This window comes from Cucumis sativus, chromosome 1, assembly GCF_000004075.3.
Source record: "Cucumis sativus cultivar 9930 chromosome 1, Cucumber_9930_V3, whole genome shotgun sequence".
NCBI classification, from domain to species: domain Eukaryota; kingdom Viridiplantae; phylum Streptophyta; class Magnoliopsida; order Cucurbitales; family Cucurbitaceae; genus Cucumis; species Cucumis sativus.
In genome coordinates this window covers 30,417,768-30,437,182 of record NC_026655.2, presented here as the reverse complement: position 1 = coordinate 30,437,182, position 19,415 = coordinate 30,417,768, and the positions used below count along the sequence as shown (strand labels likewise).

At 36.2% G+C, this 19,415-nt stretch overlaps 1 protein-coding gene across 2 annotated transcripts in view; it reads right to left on the bottom strand.

Annotated features, from left to right (window-relative positions):
- The window catches only part of LOC101209618, a 41,078-nt gene extending 23,885 nt beyond the window's left edge, over window positions 1-17,193 (bottom strand). The window contains exons 1-5 of one of the 2 annotated variants that reach the window (XM_011661941.2): window positions 16,658-17,193; window positions 15,929-16,100; window positions 15,616-15,833; window positions 6,067-6,127; window positions 1,333-1,405 (exon numbers count right to left, since the gene is read on the bottom strand). In XM_011661941.2, coding sequence (XP_011660243.1) covers window positions 1,333-1,405; window positions 6,067-6,127; window positions 15,616-15,833; window positions 15,929-16,100; window positions 16,658-17,023 — 890 coding nt within the window. In that variant the 5' untranslated portion in view covers window positions 17,024-17,193. Of the gene's footprint in view, window positions 1-1,332; window positions 1,406-6,066; window positions 6,128-15,615; window positions 15,834-15,928; window positions 16,101-16,657 lie in introns of those variants that run through there. The other variant, XM_031885093.1, reaches the window with a different exon arrangement.
- Window positions 17,194-19,415: the final 2,222 nt, after the last annotated feature.

Below are 19,415 nucleotides of genomic sequence, written 5' to 3'. Positions count from 1 at the left end.
CCCCTTAGAAGTTTGTGTTCGCTGAGGTATTTATGTTTTTTCAATGAAAAATTTTGTTTCTTGTTCAAAAACAAAAACAAAAACAAAAACAAAAAAAAAAAAAAAAAAAAAAACACTTTCACAAAAAAGAAAATTTATCTGTCACGAAAAATAGTAAACAAGGGAAAAAAAGACATTTTCAAGCATACGTGAAACTTCCCTTCTATACTATTACCCAGGATTTTAAATCATGAAGGTTGAAGATATGAATTTGTATGTTGTGCTTTGAAACAATGATCTTTTGTCTCGTTTAGAATGAAATTTGAAACTAATGTAATTAAAATATTTTGTGAGACTATAGAAATGTCAACCTAGTTGAGATATATGGATGCACCTGATCCCAATTTTCTATGTTCTTATATTTTTTATCTCTTGTTTTATTGTATTTTGAGCATTAGCCTCTTTTCATTTCATCAATGAAAAGTTTTGTATCTGTTTCAAAAAATATATATTTTTTCTGGGACAAGAAAGATTAGAACTGAATGGATTTAAAACATTATGTTCCCCAAAAAGGAAAACAAAAGAAAACATAACCTTCCAATCCTTACTTATTGATAAAAAAAAAAAAAAAATGAGTATTTATTTTAAATGGAAAATATTTTGGTTCATTTTGCAATATTAGAAAACAATCCATCAAATAAATATATAATATGAAAACATGAAATCAAGAATTTTCTTCAAAATGTTCTATTATAACGATTCTTTTTTTTTTTGTAAAGGAGACAGACTCAACTATTAATAAACAATGACAAAAGCTCATGGTACAAGAAAATTATACAATGAGCAAACAAAACAAAACCAAAAGAGGATCAAGAGGTGCACCCAGGAAACTCAACCAGGAATTCATTCTATTTCGAGAGAAGAAACAAGGAATTCATTTAAGATCACTCTAAAGTACCTAATCTACTGCTTTCTTTTGGTGTAAATCACAGCAGCTTTTTGTTCATCTTATCCTATCTTAGTGGAGAGCATTGTTGTAGTTCACCAATAAGTGTTCGGAGTTTCAACTCCATTACTTCATCTATTAATGAAATTGTTTCTTCTTAAACAAATCCCCTCCAAAATACTGAGTAAACAGAACAAAGAAATATCATTAAAAGCTTTGGAATATGGATTAGGCACAGGTATTAAAATGCACCAAGTCCCAAACATCCGCTCGTGAAATGGAGGAGGAACAAGACCACTTTGTCCATCATACCACAATAAGGAAGGAGACACCCGCCCAAAATAATTAAACGCCACCTGAAAGTGGATAGTACATAAAAAGAAATTTATGAGCAGTAGGGAACATACCTATCATAAGATTCAGCCCTTGTATATGCTTGGATCACCCAATTATATGTCTCAGTATCGGGCTTCATGTAATCTGTCATATGATTTAGTTGTAAAACATCAAAACTTCAACCATGGAGAATATGAGCAGAGCTTAGTTACAAACTGCACATAAAAGCAAAACCAGCTGAAACCAGATCATATTTATTAAATGTATTAAACCATCAATTCATCCAAAAGCTTAAGCTAGTGGTTGAAGGCAAATTTAATTATATATCACCAACACTCCCCCTCACTTGTGGGCTTGAAATATTTGAAAAGCCCAACAAGTGGAATCAATTTTACCTCACTTTTTGGGTTTGAAATATTTGAAAGGCCCAACAAGTGGAAATTGATTTTAATTGGGGAGGAAACGACAATGCGGGAGCTTGAACATAGGACCTCCCTAGACCACCTGCTCTAATACCATATTGAAAGGAGAGACAAAGAGCACATATTTTCAAGGGTTTATTTTCTTTGAGACACGGAGATACCGGATCTGGCAATCTCCATTCCAAGGAAATATTTCAAATTTCTCAAATCCTTGATTTCAAATTCATCACCCATTCTCTGCTTTAGTTGACTAATTTTTGTCTGATCATTTTCAGTCAAAACAATGCCATTCACATAAACTATTAGAACAGCAATCTTCCCCATCTTAGAAACCTTTGTAAATAAAGTATGATCAAAGTGCCTTTGACTATACCCTTGGGACTTGACAAAGGTTGTGAATCTGTCAAACCATACCCTAGGAGACTATTTCAGACCATATAGGGATTTCTAGAGTTTACACACTTGCTGACCAAACTGGGCTTCAAATCCAGGCAAAGTCTCAGGTAGACTTCCTCCACAAGGTCTCCATTCAGGAAAGCATTCTTAACATTCAGTTGATATAGAGGCCAATCATTGTGTACAGCAACAGATAAAAGGACTCTGACAGTATTCAACTTGACAACAGGAGAAAAAATTTATAAATAATCAATACCATAGGTCTGAGTAAACCCTTTTGCAACTTGTTCCATTTGCTCTGTATTTGAGAGTGAACACCCATTTGCATCACACAAGCTTGTGTCCCTTGGGTAGAGCACAAATCTCCCAAGTGTTATTCTTTTCAAGAGCTTTCATTTCTTCCATGGCAGCATTCTTCCATTCAGGACACTCTAAAGCAGTGCGAATATTTTTTGGTATTGTGGTAGAGTCAAGGCTGGCAGTAAAAGCTTTGAACTGTGGTGAGAGATTCTTGTATGACACATAATTACATATGGAGTGCTTTGTGCAGGACCTTGTATAAGTGCTACTATTTCCATAATGGTTTGTCTTAGTTTCGTTTATAGTATATTCAGCAACAACCTCATTCTCAAGAATTATGTCCTTTTTGTCTATAATGGCCTCATCAACTGTCCTACTTGTTATGATATATTTATATTTATATCATATGTCCTTTATTGTAATTGTACATAGTCTCTAGGGTTTAGTTTATTCTCTATATAAATATGTAACATTCCTTTGACTCAATATGAATAAGAAATACTTCTCTGAATTCTAGATTACACTACTCATCCATATCTTTTAGAATAGTTGTCTCATACCTATCATTCTCACATGTCTTACTGTCGGTATGTGAGTCAGTTGAATTCATCTCAAACCTGTCATTCTCACCCATTCTGTTATTACTATGTGAATTAATTGAATCAATCATACCTTGATCTCTTATTGGTTCAAAATCCTGGATTGGAGCCGTCTCAACGGGAGACTCAACTTCCTTTCTGAGATTCCTCCTATAGTAGGTTTTCCAAGGAACTTGATTTGTTGGTAGGACTATACTGTGAGTCGTGAGGGCTAGGGTCAGGTAAGGTAACCACAGTAGGATAAGAAGACTTTAAGGGAAGCATATAGTTCGACTCTTCATTCACATTCTCCCCTTAAAGTAAGCTAACAGGAACAAAAGGACGACCTTTAATAAAGGTAACATCCATGGTAACAAAATACTTACATGAAGATGGATGGAAGCATTTATATCCTCGTTGGTGCAGAGGATATCCAGCAAACACACAAACCTGAGCTCTAGAGGTAAATTTAGTTTGGTTAGGACCATGGCTGTGAACATAGGCAGTGCAGTCAAACACCCGAAGGGGAACATCAAGGATGAGACAAGTGGAGGGATAGGATTCTTTGAGACAATCTAACAGTGTCTAGAAGTGAAGGACACGAGAAGACATGTGGTTGAGGAGATGAGCGACGGTGAGAATGGCATCACCCCAAAGATAGGAAGGAAGAGAAGTGGACAACATAAGGGAACGAGCAACTTCCAAAAGGTGACGATTTTTTCGTTCAGCAACCCTATTTTGTTGGGAGGTGTGAGCAAAGGAACTTTGGTGTACAACTCCTTTAGAGGATAAGAACTCGTTAAGAGAGTAGTTTTGAAACTCACAATCATTATCACTCCGCAGGATTGCAGTTTTTGTATTGCGTTTTTATGGTGTGATAGAAATCCCATAATGTGGAAGTAACTTCGGATTTGTCGGAGATCTGGAAAACCCAAGTAAGACGAGTATGGTCATCAATAAAGGTCACCAACCATCGTTTCCCAGAAGAGGTAGTGATCTTGGATGGTCCCCAAACATCACTATGGACAAGAGTTAAAGGTAGGGTTGGCTTATAGGGTTGCGAAGGAAACAAGACTCGATGTTGTTTAGCTTGTATGTATACATCACAAGATAAGGAAGAACATTAACTTTGGAAAAAAGATAAGAAAATGGGTATTCCATATATTTAAAGTTGAGATGGCCTAAACGGCCACAACATAAGGTTTTTTTTTTCAGAAGTGGTAGAGTAGGAAGATAAAAGACTGGTCCTAGACATACTACTAGAAGGGGCATCATCATCAAGCAAGTGAAGACCCCTATTGTGTCGGACAGTACCAATCATCCTCCCCGAACTCAAGTCCTAAAAAAGAAACAGAATCAAGTAAGAATGTTGCTTTATAGTTTAGTTCATGGGTAATCTTGCTAATCGACAGAAGATAATATGAAATTCGTGGCACATGCAACACATTGTGTAATGAGAACCCGTCAAAAAGAGAAATTTGCCCTTTCCCGACAATGGAAGCCAAGGAGCCATCAGCAATTCTTATCTTCTCATTGCCAACACACAGAATTTAGGACACGAAGTGTTCAGAGGAACCGGTTAAATGATTTATGGCACCAAAGTCCAGGATCCAAGGATTCTTACTATCAATACTGATGAGACTAAAGGACTGAAGCATACCTAACTAGACAATAGCTCCAAGTGTGGTAGGACTAGGATTCTCACTCACATAGGAAGAAGATAAAGTAGGGAACGAGGTTACCGGATTCTCACAATACATTGGTACAGGAGTGTTGGATGTCGTCCCTACAATTGCCTCAATTGTTGCAATCTATTGTTGAAATCTTCCAGTTGTTGTTGAGTTATTCTTGTTAAATTTGGTAGTATGGGGTTCCATCTCAAAACCAATTGGCAATGAGAGTAGTAGCCCATCTACCTTATATGAGTATGAGTCCCCTTGGTTTTTCCAATGTGGAACTCTCAACTTCTCCAACATGCCCCCTCAAGATGGTGCCTCTTTGGTTTCACCTATCTTGGACCGAATACCCGTTTGGGTTTAATGGGCTCTGATACCATATTAAATCATCAATTCATCCAAAAGCTTAAGCTAGTGGTTGAAGGCAAATTTAATTATATATCACCAACACTCCCCCAACAAAATAGGTGGGGACCATCCAAGATCGTGAAACTACGTTTTGCTTCTTACTTTTCCATGAAACCAAATTGCCTCCAACAAAAACACAATTCCTAGAGGTCGATCTTCTGTCTTCTTTTGGTTCTGTCCAACAACATCTGAAAAACATTCAATGTTCGATCCCACGTCGAAGTACAACCTTAAGGTAATATAGAATTTGTTCTATTGCATCCCAATGTTCCAATGTGGGTGAGATCATAAACTGACTCACAATGCTTACCAAATAAGCTATGTTTGGACTTGTTATAGTAACTATGTAACAAGCTGATATGATTTATTTCAAAAAGCTCATTGATCATGTCCAGCTTGTTACACAGGTACTCTAACACGAATTAAATCTTAAAATGCTTACAATCATGTGGACAAGGATTTCATGGATAGGGTGTTGAACAAGAAAGGCCTTGGTAACATGTGGAGGTCATGAATCTGGGATTGCCTTACATGTTCTAGTCTTCTAGAAGATCAAATTTCCAAAGAAGGTTAAATCTTTTGTATGGTAGATCCTCCATGCCTGGGCTAATATGTTGGATCATGTTCAAAGGTTTGTGTCTAAGGTGATTGGGCATATCCCCTTCTAGTTGGTTCTTCTTGGGGTTCTTTTGTTTTTATTTTTTTATTTTATTTTATTTCCTTTTGGTACTCCACGTGTAAGCTTTCATTTATTCTTAATGAAAACTGAATTTTTCATTTAAGAAAACACAATTATTTTTAAAAAAACATAATTACTTTGAAGCATATGGAAAGAAATAAAAAGAGAACAACTTTATTGAGAATTGGCAACCCAGTGTACAAAAGAGAACAACTTTATTGAGAATTGGCAACCCAGCACATACACGCACTACCAAAGACAATTATCTACTAGGAAGTATAGATTGTCCAAGCTTTATTGATAATATCAAACAAAGTACACGAGGAAAGGAAAATAAAATGTTAACCTTCTCCATATTCCATGTTCTCAAATGTTGAGAAAGCAATTTCAGGTATTCCACAAGTGGCCTAAACAAGTATATAAATCATATCAGTTTAATCTCTCTAATAGATTGCAAGTCTTCACACAAAAATGGACAATAATTAGACTTCATAATTTGCTAGCATTGAGGAAATAAATATCATCCATTACATAGTCATTGCACAAGAATATACAGGTTTAAAAATCTTCTAGTGGAGTTCTAAATCACAATAATCATCTAAGACTTACGCATGAGCACATTGTGAGATGCATAATGGGATATATTAATATATTTTGTATATACAAAAAATATAATATTATGAATCATAAAATGATGAAATTTTTAAGAAATTAAAGTTTCTTAAAATGTTTACAAGAGATTGAAGAAAAAGATTAACATATTTTAAGAATAACAAGCATAACACATTCTGTGCACATGAAATTTACGGAGCTTTAAAAGCCCTCCAGAGCACCCGCTTAGGCTCAAGGCATGGATCTAGTGCCTCACTTTAAGTGAGGCTCACAAAATAAGGCTCAGGAGCGAGCCTTTTGTGACGCCCCAAGGTTCAAAGCCGGCCTTTGGGCTTTTTTATTATTTTAAAAATAGTATTAAATGATGCATTGGATTTAGATCTTCCTAAGCTTTTTCTCACCATGAATCCAAGCCATGCTGTAAAGAATTGGCAGAAATCTTACCAGTAGAATTAGTCTCATTCATTGCTGCTTGCGAAATTGATCTTACCTAAGGAAAATCTGAATAAGCGAGAACATGAAAATCATATCTAGAGGCATCCTAAATAAATCAAAATAATTGGCCTTGAGAAGAGTACTGAATTTGACCAATCCATATGTTGTTCTAATTCAGGAGACAAAGCAAGAGACTATTGACAGCTCCCTAATTAAGGCTCTATGGAGTCCGAAGGATATTGGCTGGGATTTTATTGAATCATTCGATAGATCCAGAGGAATTTTGACTATGTGGGATGAAAGTAAATCTCTGTCTGAAGTCATTAAAGGAAGATTTGCTCTCTCAGTTAAATGCACAACTGTTTGCAAGAAGCCTTGCTGGATTTCAAACGTGTATGACCCTACACTTCATCAAGAAAGAAAGCTCATATGGTCGGAACTTAATTCCCCTGCAACTCTTCGCTTAGATGCATGGTGTGTGGTTACAAGATTAATTAAGGAGAGATTTCCCATTGGAAAACAAACCAGGGCATGAGAAAATTCAATAAGTTTATAGAAGATTCAAACTTGTTTAAAATTCCACACTCAAATGGAAAATTCACTTGGTCCAAGAAGGCAACACAAATCCTTGCTAGACAGATTCTTAATTAATTCCGAATGGGAGGTTTGTTTGCAGATACCAGAGTTACATGGCAAACTTGATTACGCTCGGATCTCTTCCCCATATTATTAGAGGCAGGAGCCTTCAGTTGGGAGCCTTCCCCTTTTCGATTCTGTAATAGTTGGTTGTTCAACAAACAGTGTTGCAGACACATTGAGAACTCCTTGGATTCTGGAAGTCACCAAGGTTGGTCAGGCTTTGTTATATCTCCAAACTTAGATCCTTAAAATTTCAGCTGAAAAAATGGAGTGACAGAAAATATAATGAAGAAAGCTTGCTGAAAGCTTTGGCAAATGAAGAAGTTAAGGATGAGCAGCTGACTCTGGCATCAGAAAGTAGTAACCTAAAGTGGATGCTGAAAGCTGACCTTCTGGAGCTATATAGAAGGGAGGAAAGAGACCTTATTCAGAAAAAATAAATTAAATTGGATGAAATTAGGGGATGTGAAAACCAAGTTCTTCCATCGGTTTCTAGTTGCCAAAAAAAATAAATCTTATTCCGAATTAGTCAACAACCAAGAGGTTCCAACTTCCTCGTACATGGAGATTGAAGGGTTAATTCTTGACTTCTGCAGATTATTATACACAAAAGCTCCACAAGCTGGCCACTTTCCTTCACCCCCAAACTGGGCAGTAGTTTCCAATGATCAGAATAAAAGCTTGACCTCAGAATTTTCAGTAGAAGAAACAAAATCAGCACTGAAAATGTTGGGAAGAAGTAAAACGCCGGGGCCGGATGGATTCACGGCAGCATTCTTAATCAAATTTTGGATAAATATTTCTATAAAAAAAAATCGAACATCTATAATTTTGAGCATCTATAATTTTGGACATCTAAAGATTCTAGTTATTTACATTATCAAAAAAACAAATGGCCCCTAAATGCCTCATATTATAACTATAGAATACATTATACAATTGTGAAATACATTTGGTAATTTACCACTAAACACCTAACGATGTAAAACTATGAAACAACTCTATCCCTATATTCTATTAACAATTTAATCTCTACTCTGAAAATCATTTTAAAGTGTGGGATTAATCTTTAGCATGTAAAGATTTAGTACTTGTTTACAAATACATCTAGTCCCTACATCTCTAGGATGCACAATGACTCAATTTGCTAGGAAGTTCTCTTGCTTGTTGGTCCATTTTGAGGGATTCTTTTTCAAAAGAAAAATTGTATCGTTCTTTTTATAAAACAACTTTTATTGAGATTTAAGAAAACCTGTATCATTTTCTTTTAGAAAACAACTATCATTTAGATTAAAATGAAAGGTACAAGGGCAAAGGAGCCCCAAAAAGGCGGCTCTCAGATTATGAAAGGGGTTCAATTGAGCAAAATATGGCCAATTGTATAGTTACAAAACTGCTTCAAAATTGAAGTCCAAAGAGAACCATAAAATCCAACCAAGGACCATACATCACAAGTATCATATCTTGCTTGGATCATATTTTTTTGGCATTGTGAGCTTGCGAGAACTATGTGGGATTATTTCTTCCAAACGTTTGATTCTCATATACTCGGCATAGGGGTGCTTTTTATGGACAGCGAATGTGATGTTTATTGGGTCCTATGGGAAGCACAGATTACCTGGATGTTTAAGAGGTTCGAGAGGAACTTTTTTGAGGTTTGATCCCCCATTAGATACCATATTTATCTTTGGGCTTCAGTTTCAAAAACCTATTGCATCGGTTTCAACAAGTTTGTTTAGCTGGAATCCCTTTTTCTATAGGAATTCCTCTCCCTTTTGAGTGCGTTGTTTCATATGTCCTTGTATTCTTTCATTTCTATCTCAATGAAAGTCGTCGTCTCTATCAACAACAAAAAATACATCTAGTCTCTAAATGATTGTTAGATCAACATACGGTAGAGACCCCCAATGATTAGGATTTCTCATAATGGGGATCAAATCATTACAATTGGCTCCTCTTTTTTGGACTTTTCTTTTCTAATGCCCTTTTTCATTAGTTCTCAATAAAAGCAGCAATTTTCATCAAAGAAAATTGGGGAAAAAAATATTTTTTTATGCATAACTTTCATTGAAATAAAAATGAATGAATACAGGGGTTATACAAAAAAAACTAAACCACAAAAATAAGAGCCCAACTAGAAGAAAGGATTGCAACTAAATAAATAAATAAAACCCTTAGAAATTGAAGTCTAGATGGAAACCTGAAATCTAACAAGAAACTGAACATCAAGATCTTGCATGCCCCAAAGATCCCATAAAATAGCACACACTTCCATAAAACGAGAGAGACGGACCCTTCTTTAAATGGATGGATAAGGAAGAGCCTACCTGATCATATCTTTGTGCCATGCTAACGAGGAACCAAATTCTAAAAGAAGTCACTCCACACACCTTTCACAAAACTCACATCTCTAAGTAATGTAATTCAGGTCGAGAATACCAGCAAAACAGATTAACCCATGAGGACATCTTCCTCGCAAGGAGATTTGAAGTGTTAAACTGTCGACTCTTTTTTTAAAAAAGAAAACAGCCTCTTTATTAATATAATAATAATGAGACAAAAGCTCATAGTACAAGAGAATTATACAATGAGCATATGTAACCATGTAAGACTTGCTAAGAAAGAATTTAACTTTCTTAGGATCTTAATCCTCCATTGAGCTGAAAAACTAACTTGCCTATTGGATCTTTCTCAATAAGCCTACAAAAAGTTGTGATTCTACACCCTAAAATCCTTTCTCCCCTTTCTAAAAATAACGGCCTCAAGCAAAACAGCGGTCCCATGGTCTAGTGGTTAGGACATTGGACTCTGAATCCAGTAACCCAAGTTTAGATCTCTTGTCTCCGTTTCAAAAAGAAATAACGGCCTCAAGCAAGGAAAAGAGTGAGGCCACATCAAACAATTAATTCCCCGTTGCCTATAGTAACACCCCTCAAACACAAGAAGAAAGGGAAGAGGGAAGAAGGAAAAAGCACAGAGGTAATCACATACTTAAAAAGAAGAAATAAATATCATCATTGTGCTTTACAAATGACAAAGTCCAAGAAAGCAAAGTAACTATAGACCCCCGATTCTGCTCACATAAAAGAAGGGGTAAAAAGGGGAATGCACATTACCAATGAGAGAACAATGAAATAAATGAATTCCTTGCGCAGAACTTTGGTGCAACACTACATTTCATGCCTCTTCAAAAACCACTCCATACCAAGTTGCCTATGGTACCCCTACACTTTACTACGAGGAAAAGAAGACCACTAACAATAGTGTTGATCAGCTGCTACAACAGAGAAACTTGATCATCAATGTATTGATGGAGAACTTAGTTATCGCTCAAAACCAGATGAAAAAGCAAGCGGATTTAAGGAAAAGAGACCTGAATTTTCAAGCAGAGGATGAAGTTGTTAGGATTCTAACTCAAAAATAACAATCAATCCTAACAAAAGGGTTAAAACAGAGGCAGCACTCTGTTATTTATATTACTTTGAGCCAAAGATAAGATCACAAAGAGTTCAACAACGAAATATAAAGGAAAATAACAATAGCTTACCCAGCACCTTTACAAGGAGGCTGGGAAATTCCACTCTTAAAGCTTTCTGCAGCTTTTACACAAAAAGAAACCCTACCTACACATTCACCATAAAGATCTATTTATAGGACAATCTCTCCTACCCGTGGGCCCATCACTCACGATCTTTTCTGCAGTCATTCCTTCACCATTGGCTTGCTGGATAATTTCCTTTCTGCCCTTTCTTTTATATGTATGGATAATAGGTCGCCTTACAACACAACTGGGTTCCAAATTCAAGGTGAAATGTAGGGAACTGCTGATTCATCTGATATACTGATTCCCAGGTAGCTTCACTTTCTGGTAAACCCTTCCATTTAATTAGCCATTCATTTGCTCCTAACTCTTTACTCCAACGAATTCCCATTACAGTCTCGGGCCATAGTTGTCGTTCGAATTCTTCTGTTAGTATTGGTGGCTGGTGCTGCACTTGTTGCTTTCCCAATTTGAGCTTTAATTGTGACACATGGAAGACATTGTGGATTGCTGCTTCTGGTGGTAGTTGTAATCGGTATGCCACTTCCCCAAATTCCTCAATTATTTTATAAGGTCCATATACTTCGGAGCAAATTTTTCACATTTTTTCTAGCTAGTGAGCGCTGTCTATAGGGTCTCCGTTTAAGGTAGACTTCTTCTCCTACTGCAAACTTCAGTTCCCTTCTCTTTAAATCAGCCATTTTCTTCATCCGATTTTGAGCGACACTTAAATTCTCCTTGAGAGCATTTATGGCCAAGTTTCTTTCCTTCAGCATCAATTCCACTTCATTATTGGAGGATTTCTTATCTCCATATGATATTAAGAGTGGTGGGGTCTACCAAACACAAGTTGGAAGGGGAGGCAATCTTATTGGATGCATGAAAGGTGGTGTTATACCACAGCTTGGCCCATGGAAGAAATTTATGCCATCTGCTCAGTTGCTCATGGCAAAAGCACCTCAAATAGTTCTCTAGGCATCTATTTACTCTTTCGGTTTGCCCATTTGTCTGCAGGTGGAAGGTTGTACTTCTCTTGAGTATCATGCTCATGGTAGAGAACAATTCCTTCCAAAAATTACTGAGGAATATTTTATCCCGGCCTGTGATTATGGATTTGGGTATGTCATGTTTCCTTACCACCTTATCAATGAAAGCTTCTACTACTTGTTCAGCTGAAAAAGGATGTTTCAAAGAGATGAAATAAATGCATATTTGCTTAATCTATCAACCACCACAAGAATTATATCCACGAAATCCATGAACCAACCTCAAGTTTGCACTCAAGTAGAGAAATTAGCTGTAACAACCCAGCTGGCCAAGTAGCTTCTGTCTTGTTTCTCTGACACGTATCACACTGCTCCACGTATTTCTTGATATATGTTTTCATTCCTTTCCAATGAAGCTCCTCGCTCATCCTTTTATAAGTTCTTAAGAATCCTGAATGACCCCCTAAAATATAGACTCATGAAATGTATGCAGCAGAGTAGGAACTAATGTTGATTTCTTGGAAAGAACTAGTCTTCCTTTGTATAAGAGTCTCCCATTCACCCATTGATACTCGTTCCCTTCCTCTCGTTCTTTCTTTAAGCTTTCAATCAGCCCTTGCAATTCACTGTCCTCTTCCACTTCTTTTAACACAATTTCTAAATCAACAATTCCTGGGGTTGTCATGACACTCAGTTCAAGAGGTGGTTCTATTCTAGAAAGGGTATCAGCAGCCCCAATTGATACAAGATCTCAAAATCATACCCCAACAACTTCGTAAGCCACTTTTGAAATCGGGGTTCAAATTCTCTTTGTTCCAAGAGGAATTTAAGAGCTTTCTGGTTTAAAATTATGGTAAATTTCCTCCCTAAGAGGTAATGTCTCCATTTTTGGATTGAAAGCACAACAGCCATCAATTCTCTCTAATAGATGGATTTGGCTTGGGCTCTTGGAGCTAGTTCTGACTAAAGAACGCAATGGGAGGTCCATTTTGTGAAAGAACTGCCCCTAACCCTATTCCAGAAGCAGAAAGATGGGAAAGTTTTTTCTTCTCTCTCCTCTCTCCTCCCTCCCCTCTTTATCCTCTCACCTCTCACCCACCCTTTCTCCCTTCACTCCGGCCACGGCATCTCCGGTCATGTCTCCCCTTAACTCAGAAAGCAGTCACGTCTTACGTTCCCTTTACGGCAGCATCAAACACGGTGAATCAAAGTTCCATTTTTTCCGGCAATGGAAGTTAAAAGCTCCAAAATCGTGGACTCTTTTTATTGCATCTGGTTTGAAGAGGGGCGATTCCATATTGAAGATGTAGACTTCCAAAAAGTCCCCAACTTATCAAAGAACCAATTGGAATGGTTCATTGATTCAATAGCGGCACTAGTCAATGAACCAACTTGGAAGTTTTTCAGTAAATCTGGGAGTGATGAAACTGGTATCACAAGACTATCCAAATTCCGAACCCCATCAGGTTGGTTCCTGCGGTGTGTTGCTCGAAGTACCTCTGGAATGCAATCTTTCATCCACATCTACTCGGGCGAAATCCGACAAGGTTGGATATCCTTCCATAATATGATCAAGTCCTTTTTGTTGACTCATAACTATACCTCATGGCATTCTACTCTCCATTCAGAACCCGGCCAATCACATCAACAGGTTTCCCACCTCCCAAAGACAGGTTCAAGCTATGAAGCAAAGTGAAGCATTTAAAAATAAATAAAAAAAATAGTACACTCTGTTTTCAATCCAGAAAAACAGAGCTACGGCCTCTTTCCCCAAAAATCCAATCCATTCACTTCAGAAAAGTAACTCTGTGAAAAAACCAGAGGGAAAATTTTGGGTGAGGAAAAGAGAAGATATTTTAGAGGAAGATTTCAATAACCTATGGGTTTTAAACAGACTTTTCTTTTTTGATGATTGGAAGGAAATTGTGTTATATTTAGAGGATCTCTTCCAAGCCAAAATCAGTAGCGCTCTACCACTGAGCTAATAGCCCGTCGAATTTAGTAAATTACTATGCATGTAACATTTCTGTTATGTGAGCCCGCTTAGCTCAGAGGTTAGAGCATCGCATTTGTTCCGTATACGTCTGCTTTGGGGCAAATGAGCATTCTGAAGAAATTCCAGTTAAGTTATTATACTATTCCTATGGTCTATAAAAAAGACTATTCTTTCATTTCCGTTTTATCCCTCTTGCTACGAACAAAATTCATTCTGAACTTCATTTTTCAAAAAACTTCAATTGGTACACGCAATAATCCTTTTTTGCAGACAAATCCATCTTCAAAGTTACTCAAGGAAAGTTTGAAGATTTAATTTTTGCTTAGGACAATGGGGTTCAACAAAGCGGGCACAATAAATAGGTTGATACGAACCAAGAAATCAAAATTGAATCAAATGAAAAAGTTGAAGAGATGCAATGCTTGGAAGTTGAAGAGTTATTTGGACAACCTAAAAGTCATAAAATTAAATGCTTATTAAGAATTTATGTATTTATTTGATGTTATGTGCTTTCATTTAATATTTTAATTAGTATAAATAGGGTTGTAATTTCCACATTTAAAAGAAGAGTTTGAATGAATGAAAACTGAAAGTTCTGAAATGTAGAATTTTGTTCTTGTGTGTTCTTGTGATAGAATGCACAAATATTTGGAGCATTCAAGTGAGGATTGATCTGTGTTGCTTGTGGAGTGCTTTTAAGACCAAGAGTTGATAGAAGTTTCTAACTTTGTCCGATCCTTGGTTTGTTAGATCATCTAAGTAATTTGAATCTAGCCTATCTTAGGGTTGAAATCAAATTGGTTTTGGCGTTGTTGGGGTTGAGTTCTTTGGGTCTTGTTTTTCAACATGGTTCTTAGATCCAATTCCCAAGGGTTTCTTATCATAGGTGCACAATCATTCCCCGGCGCTGACCAAGGAGTTTGAACTACAGTTGAGGCTAAAGTCAGTGTTGGAAATTAGATGGAACGAAGAAATTGCAGCAAACAAATGACTAGTGAAATGAAAGGGACTGCTAGATAGTGAGGCAATTAGGGAGATGGTACACCTAATGAAACAACAGTTCCCATCTTTCCACCCTAAGGACAAGGTGCAATCTGAGTCGAGCGGTAATGTTAGAGCCCCAATTCTGCATACATATAAAAGAAGGGGTAAAAAGAGGAATGCACAGTACCAAGGAGAGAATAGCACGACCCGTGAAGGAAGTATAAATAGGGAATGTTTTTGGGGATTGGGTTTTTTTAGGTATTGATTTTGGTTAAAAGTTGTTATTGCCTTTGTGAGATGTTTCAATTCCAACCTTCTCAAAAGAGCTGAGTTGTCTTTATTGAATAATCACTGTTGCTTTTATTTCTTGTATTTGTGTTAGAACATTTTATTTTGATATCAATATATTATTTCAGAGCACTGTCTCTATTTTGGCTCTTGTTGAGATTTTTCTGAATTTCAGGTTTAGAATCTTAACAGTAACACATGTGAATATAAAAATTTCTTCTTGCTAGACACCAACCCATGAAGTTTAATTAAAAAAGCCAAGAAGAATGTACATATAGAAATATTAGCACGCTACCAGAACCATTATAATAAGGTTCACTTTCTACCTTGCTTAATTAAAAATATAAGCCTCAAATCACTGAACCTGTATTTGTAAAGACGTGCATTAAATGATCCAATAGTAAGAAACATCACCTGGACACTAAGAAGGCAATTAAAATGGAAGGTCGTTGCCATCCGCCCAGCAGCCTCCATTTCATATGAGATCTCTAAGGCATTTGAATGATCTCCAGCTTTACAATCTTCCTCAATCATAAGATCATAAATTTTGTCAGTGGCTCTGAGACCCGCTTTGGCACCTTTTAAGAACACTTTATTGGCGTCTTCTAAATATTTGCTCCTTACGAGTTCCTCTAGTCAAAATAATTCATGCAACTAAGACATAAATATAAACATAACTAAAAAGTATCTATTAGGAGCATTCTCAACTGGAAGTTCAGGCTATTACCAGTAAGAATGAGCCATGCTTGACGGATGTCATAATTCAATTTCTCCATGGCGGCAAGGATTTCTAAGCCTCTATTAGCAAGACCCTTGGAACCAAATAACCGAACTAATGCAACAAACGTTTCATGGAGAGGAAGAAGTCCAGCACTTAATTCCCTTCTCAGAGACTGCATCTGCAGTCAGCATACCCATAAGATTTAGAAAAATACATATCTATCTGAGAATTTGTAAACAAAAATTACAATGGGACCAAAACAAGTTTTACTTTGTTAGGGAAAAAAATGTATCCCACACGTCTACATGACAATGGATGGAGTAAGAGTACAGATACACCTGATTCAATAAAAGAATAGACACCCACACGCATATAGACAAATAGACCAGAGACTTCAATACAGTCAACGTTATACATTTCCCTGCCTTCTGTTAACCAGGTGAGCATGCAAAGGACATATTAGAGGAGAAAACTTCATCATCGAATTAAGACACCGATAAGCTAAGTTTTACAAACGGGAAAGAGAAAACAAGGGTTAAAGATCCTAAACTTCAAAACATCCAATAACGAAAAAGGAAGGAATAGGGAATAAGTTTAAGCACTAGACCTTCAATTGCACGTATACAATTCCACTACATTGCCTAAAAACACACCAAAACCAAGAACAACATTAAGAACAAATTTACAAACAAACACAGAATTAGAGAGAGAGAGAGAGAGGTTGTGAGTTCTCACCGCTCCCTCAGTATCGCCATTGAGAGTATGAGAAACAACTAATCCATGGAAGGAGCGAGGTCCAGGGCTCAATCCAGCAGCAACCATATCGTAAATGACATCAGAAACACCAAGTGGATCGTGGTTTCTAGCGCGGTCCATGAGTTCCTCCATGAAAGTGAAGCGGAGGGAGTTCTCAAGTGAAGTGGAATCATTGTCCTTTGGTTGCAATTGTTGTTGGTGGCGAGACTGGCGCTTCTTTCTACCTCGCTTGTCCGGAGCAGAGAGGACTGAGCGTATGGGGAGGAGGCCATGGTTGAGAGAAAAGGAACGGTGATTGGAGGGAAGTGTGAGAAGATGAGCGTGAGAGAGCAGGAATTTGGACATTAATGGCTGCCGAGAAATTTGGATAAGAAACAGCGAGAATGAAGAGGGAGGGAAAAATGGGAAGTGAAGTGTTGAGTGTTAAAAAGGCGGGATTTGTCGATGAGATGATAAACAAGGAAGAGCGTGTTTCGCACTCGGACGAGTCGAGAGCTTAGGTGTAATTGTTTTGGATAGAAATGGTTAGAAATCAAAGAGAACCCATTTTATCCCTCTCATGCTCAATTTGATGAGGCTTGACAGATTTTTTTAAATATGATGGCTATTTTGTTGTGCATCACGAAAGTACTATCAAAGTTTTATCAACAAAATGACATGTCTGTATTTTATTCCTTAAACTAAGTATGAAAACGTATATAATCCTAATGGATTAGTTTAGATTAAATTATAGAAGATGTCACTAAACTTTATAATTTGCTTTATAATTTGTGTCAAACATGCTTTAAAGTGTCAAAAACACCTACTGGTTAGGAGGGTTTTTAATTTCATTTATGGCTACTTTAGCTTTCGAAGGAGATTCTAATTCTTTTACTAATATGTTTTTAATTCCAAATTCTCTCGAACAAAAACAATTAGTCTTTTGTTTTTTATTAGTCATATTAAGGAATATGTATTTTCTTGAATTTCTACTTCATGCAACTAATATTAAAGTAGTCATCATTTCTCTCTCTTTCGTTTGCGAATTTGAACGATTTAAGGTAAATCCAAGTGACTAAATTAACATGGTTATGCATTATGTAGTGCTCTTGTGGATATCAGTTAACTGTCAAAATCTACGATTGATATACTTTATCATCATTGATAAACTTATACTAGACTGATATACTTTATCATTGGTACTTATACTGATGATATGATCGAATAGTGAAAAATAAAGATTCAAGCTAAATTTATGAAATGAACATCCAAATTAACAAGATTTAATAAAAATGAGTTGAAGAAAAATGTGACATAAAATCATTTGAAGAAAAATGTGTATTTTATGTATCATATATATGTATGGCAAAAAAAGAGTAGGGCCAAGTTTGAAGCTACATATATATTTGTATGGCAAAAATGAGTAGTGACAAGTTTGAACATCATAAAATCACAATTGAAGAAAACTGTGTATTTCATGTATATGTAGGCAAAAAAGGAGTAGTGGAAAACTTAGATTATAATAATCTCTAAAAAACTTAGATTATAATAATCTCTACCCTAAACATAGGTTATAATAACACAAACCGTAATAATTTCTACCTCAAACACAACCTATAATAACACAAACTATAATAATTTGCACCCCAAACACACACTATAATAGTTTACATCTCAAATACAAACTAATCCCGAAACTATTATAAGTCACTCCTCGCCCCAAATGCCCCTTAAGTATCTGACTTACGTGTTTAAGTTTCTCTCCCATAGGTAATCAGTTGTTGAGCCCAAGTAAGAATATATAAAATGGGTTACGATGCAGAAAAGCTGATCAAGTAAGTTAATCATTTGATATAACCATGATCAGTAAGTTAATCATTCACTGGTTGTTTGTAAGCTCAGCTAAATCAAAATATCGTTTTACCCCTTAGATTACATCTTACTTCTTAAATCTCACTAATCCACTATTGAACAATTGGTTTAAAGTCCAACCTATAAACTGAATCCCTCTCGAGCCAATGAGAGGGTGAGACCCCTTGTTCAATATTTGGATTCAATCATTAAGGGAACAACCTATCTACTAACCCTAAAACAGAGGAGTGAATTTCATCTTGCACCTTATGTCTTTAACTATTCACTCGGTCTTACCCCTAAAATAGGAGGCTTATTGGGCCAACACTAATGAGCTGCCTTCACCTATACAAATCTAAAGATAATCTTGTGTGAACAGAAGTTCATAGTTGGCTCAAGATTAAGATTAAGTTACCTAGGTCATCAATAATCAAAATAGTCAATTTTAAACAGTAAATTGTGTTATAACGTAAAAGTAACTATTTCATGGTTTAGTCTTATGTAAAAACTCTACACAAGATGCTCCCACTTTCGTGTCTCTACACGAACGATTTAGGATCACCTCGTTTGTACTAACTAAAAAGCGAGTCACATCCATAATTTCTCTTAATAAGGCGTCGAACCTTTATTCATAACTATAGACTATTTAAATTATATACTCTAACTTGATACACGTTTATGTCTCTACATAAATTTCAAGTTTACTCAAAATAGCCTTGAGACTAAGTTTATTGGATTTAAGATTGTAGTATTCAAAGTCACTAATAATTTCTCAATAATGACTTTTATAGAATATGATTACAAACTACGAGTTTTAGGACATAAATTCCAATAAACTTTCACTTGGACTAAAACTCCTAGTAGAATAAAGTAAAGTTGAATTTAACTATGAGAGGTAAAAAAACAT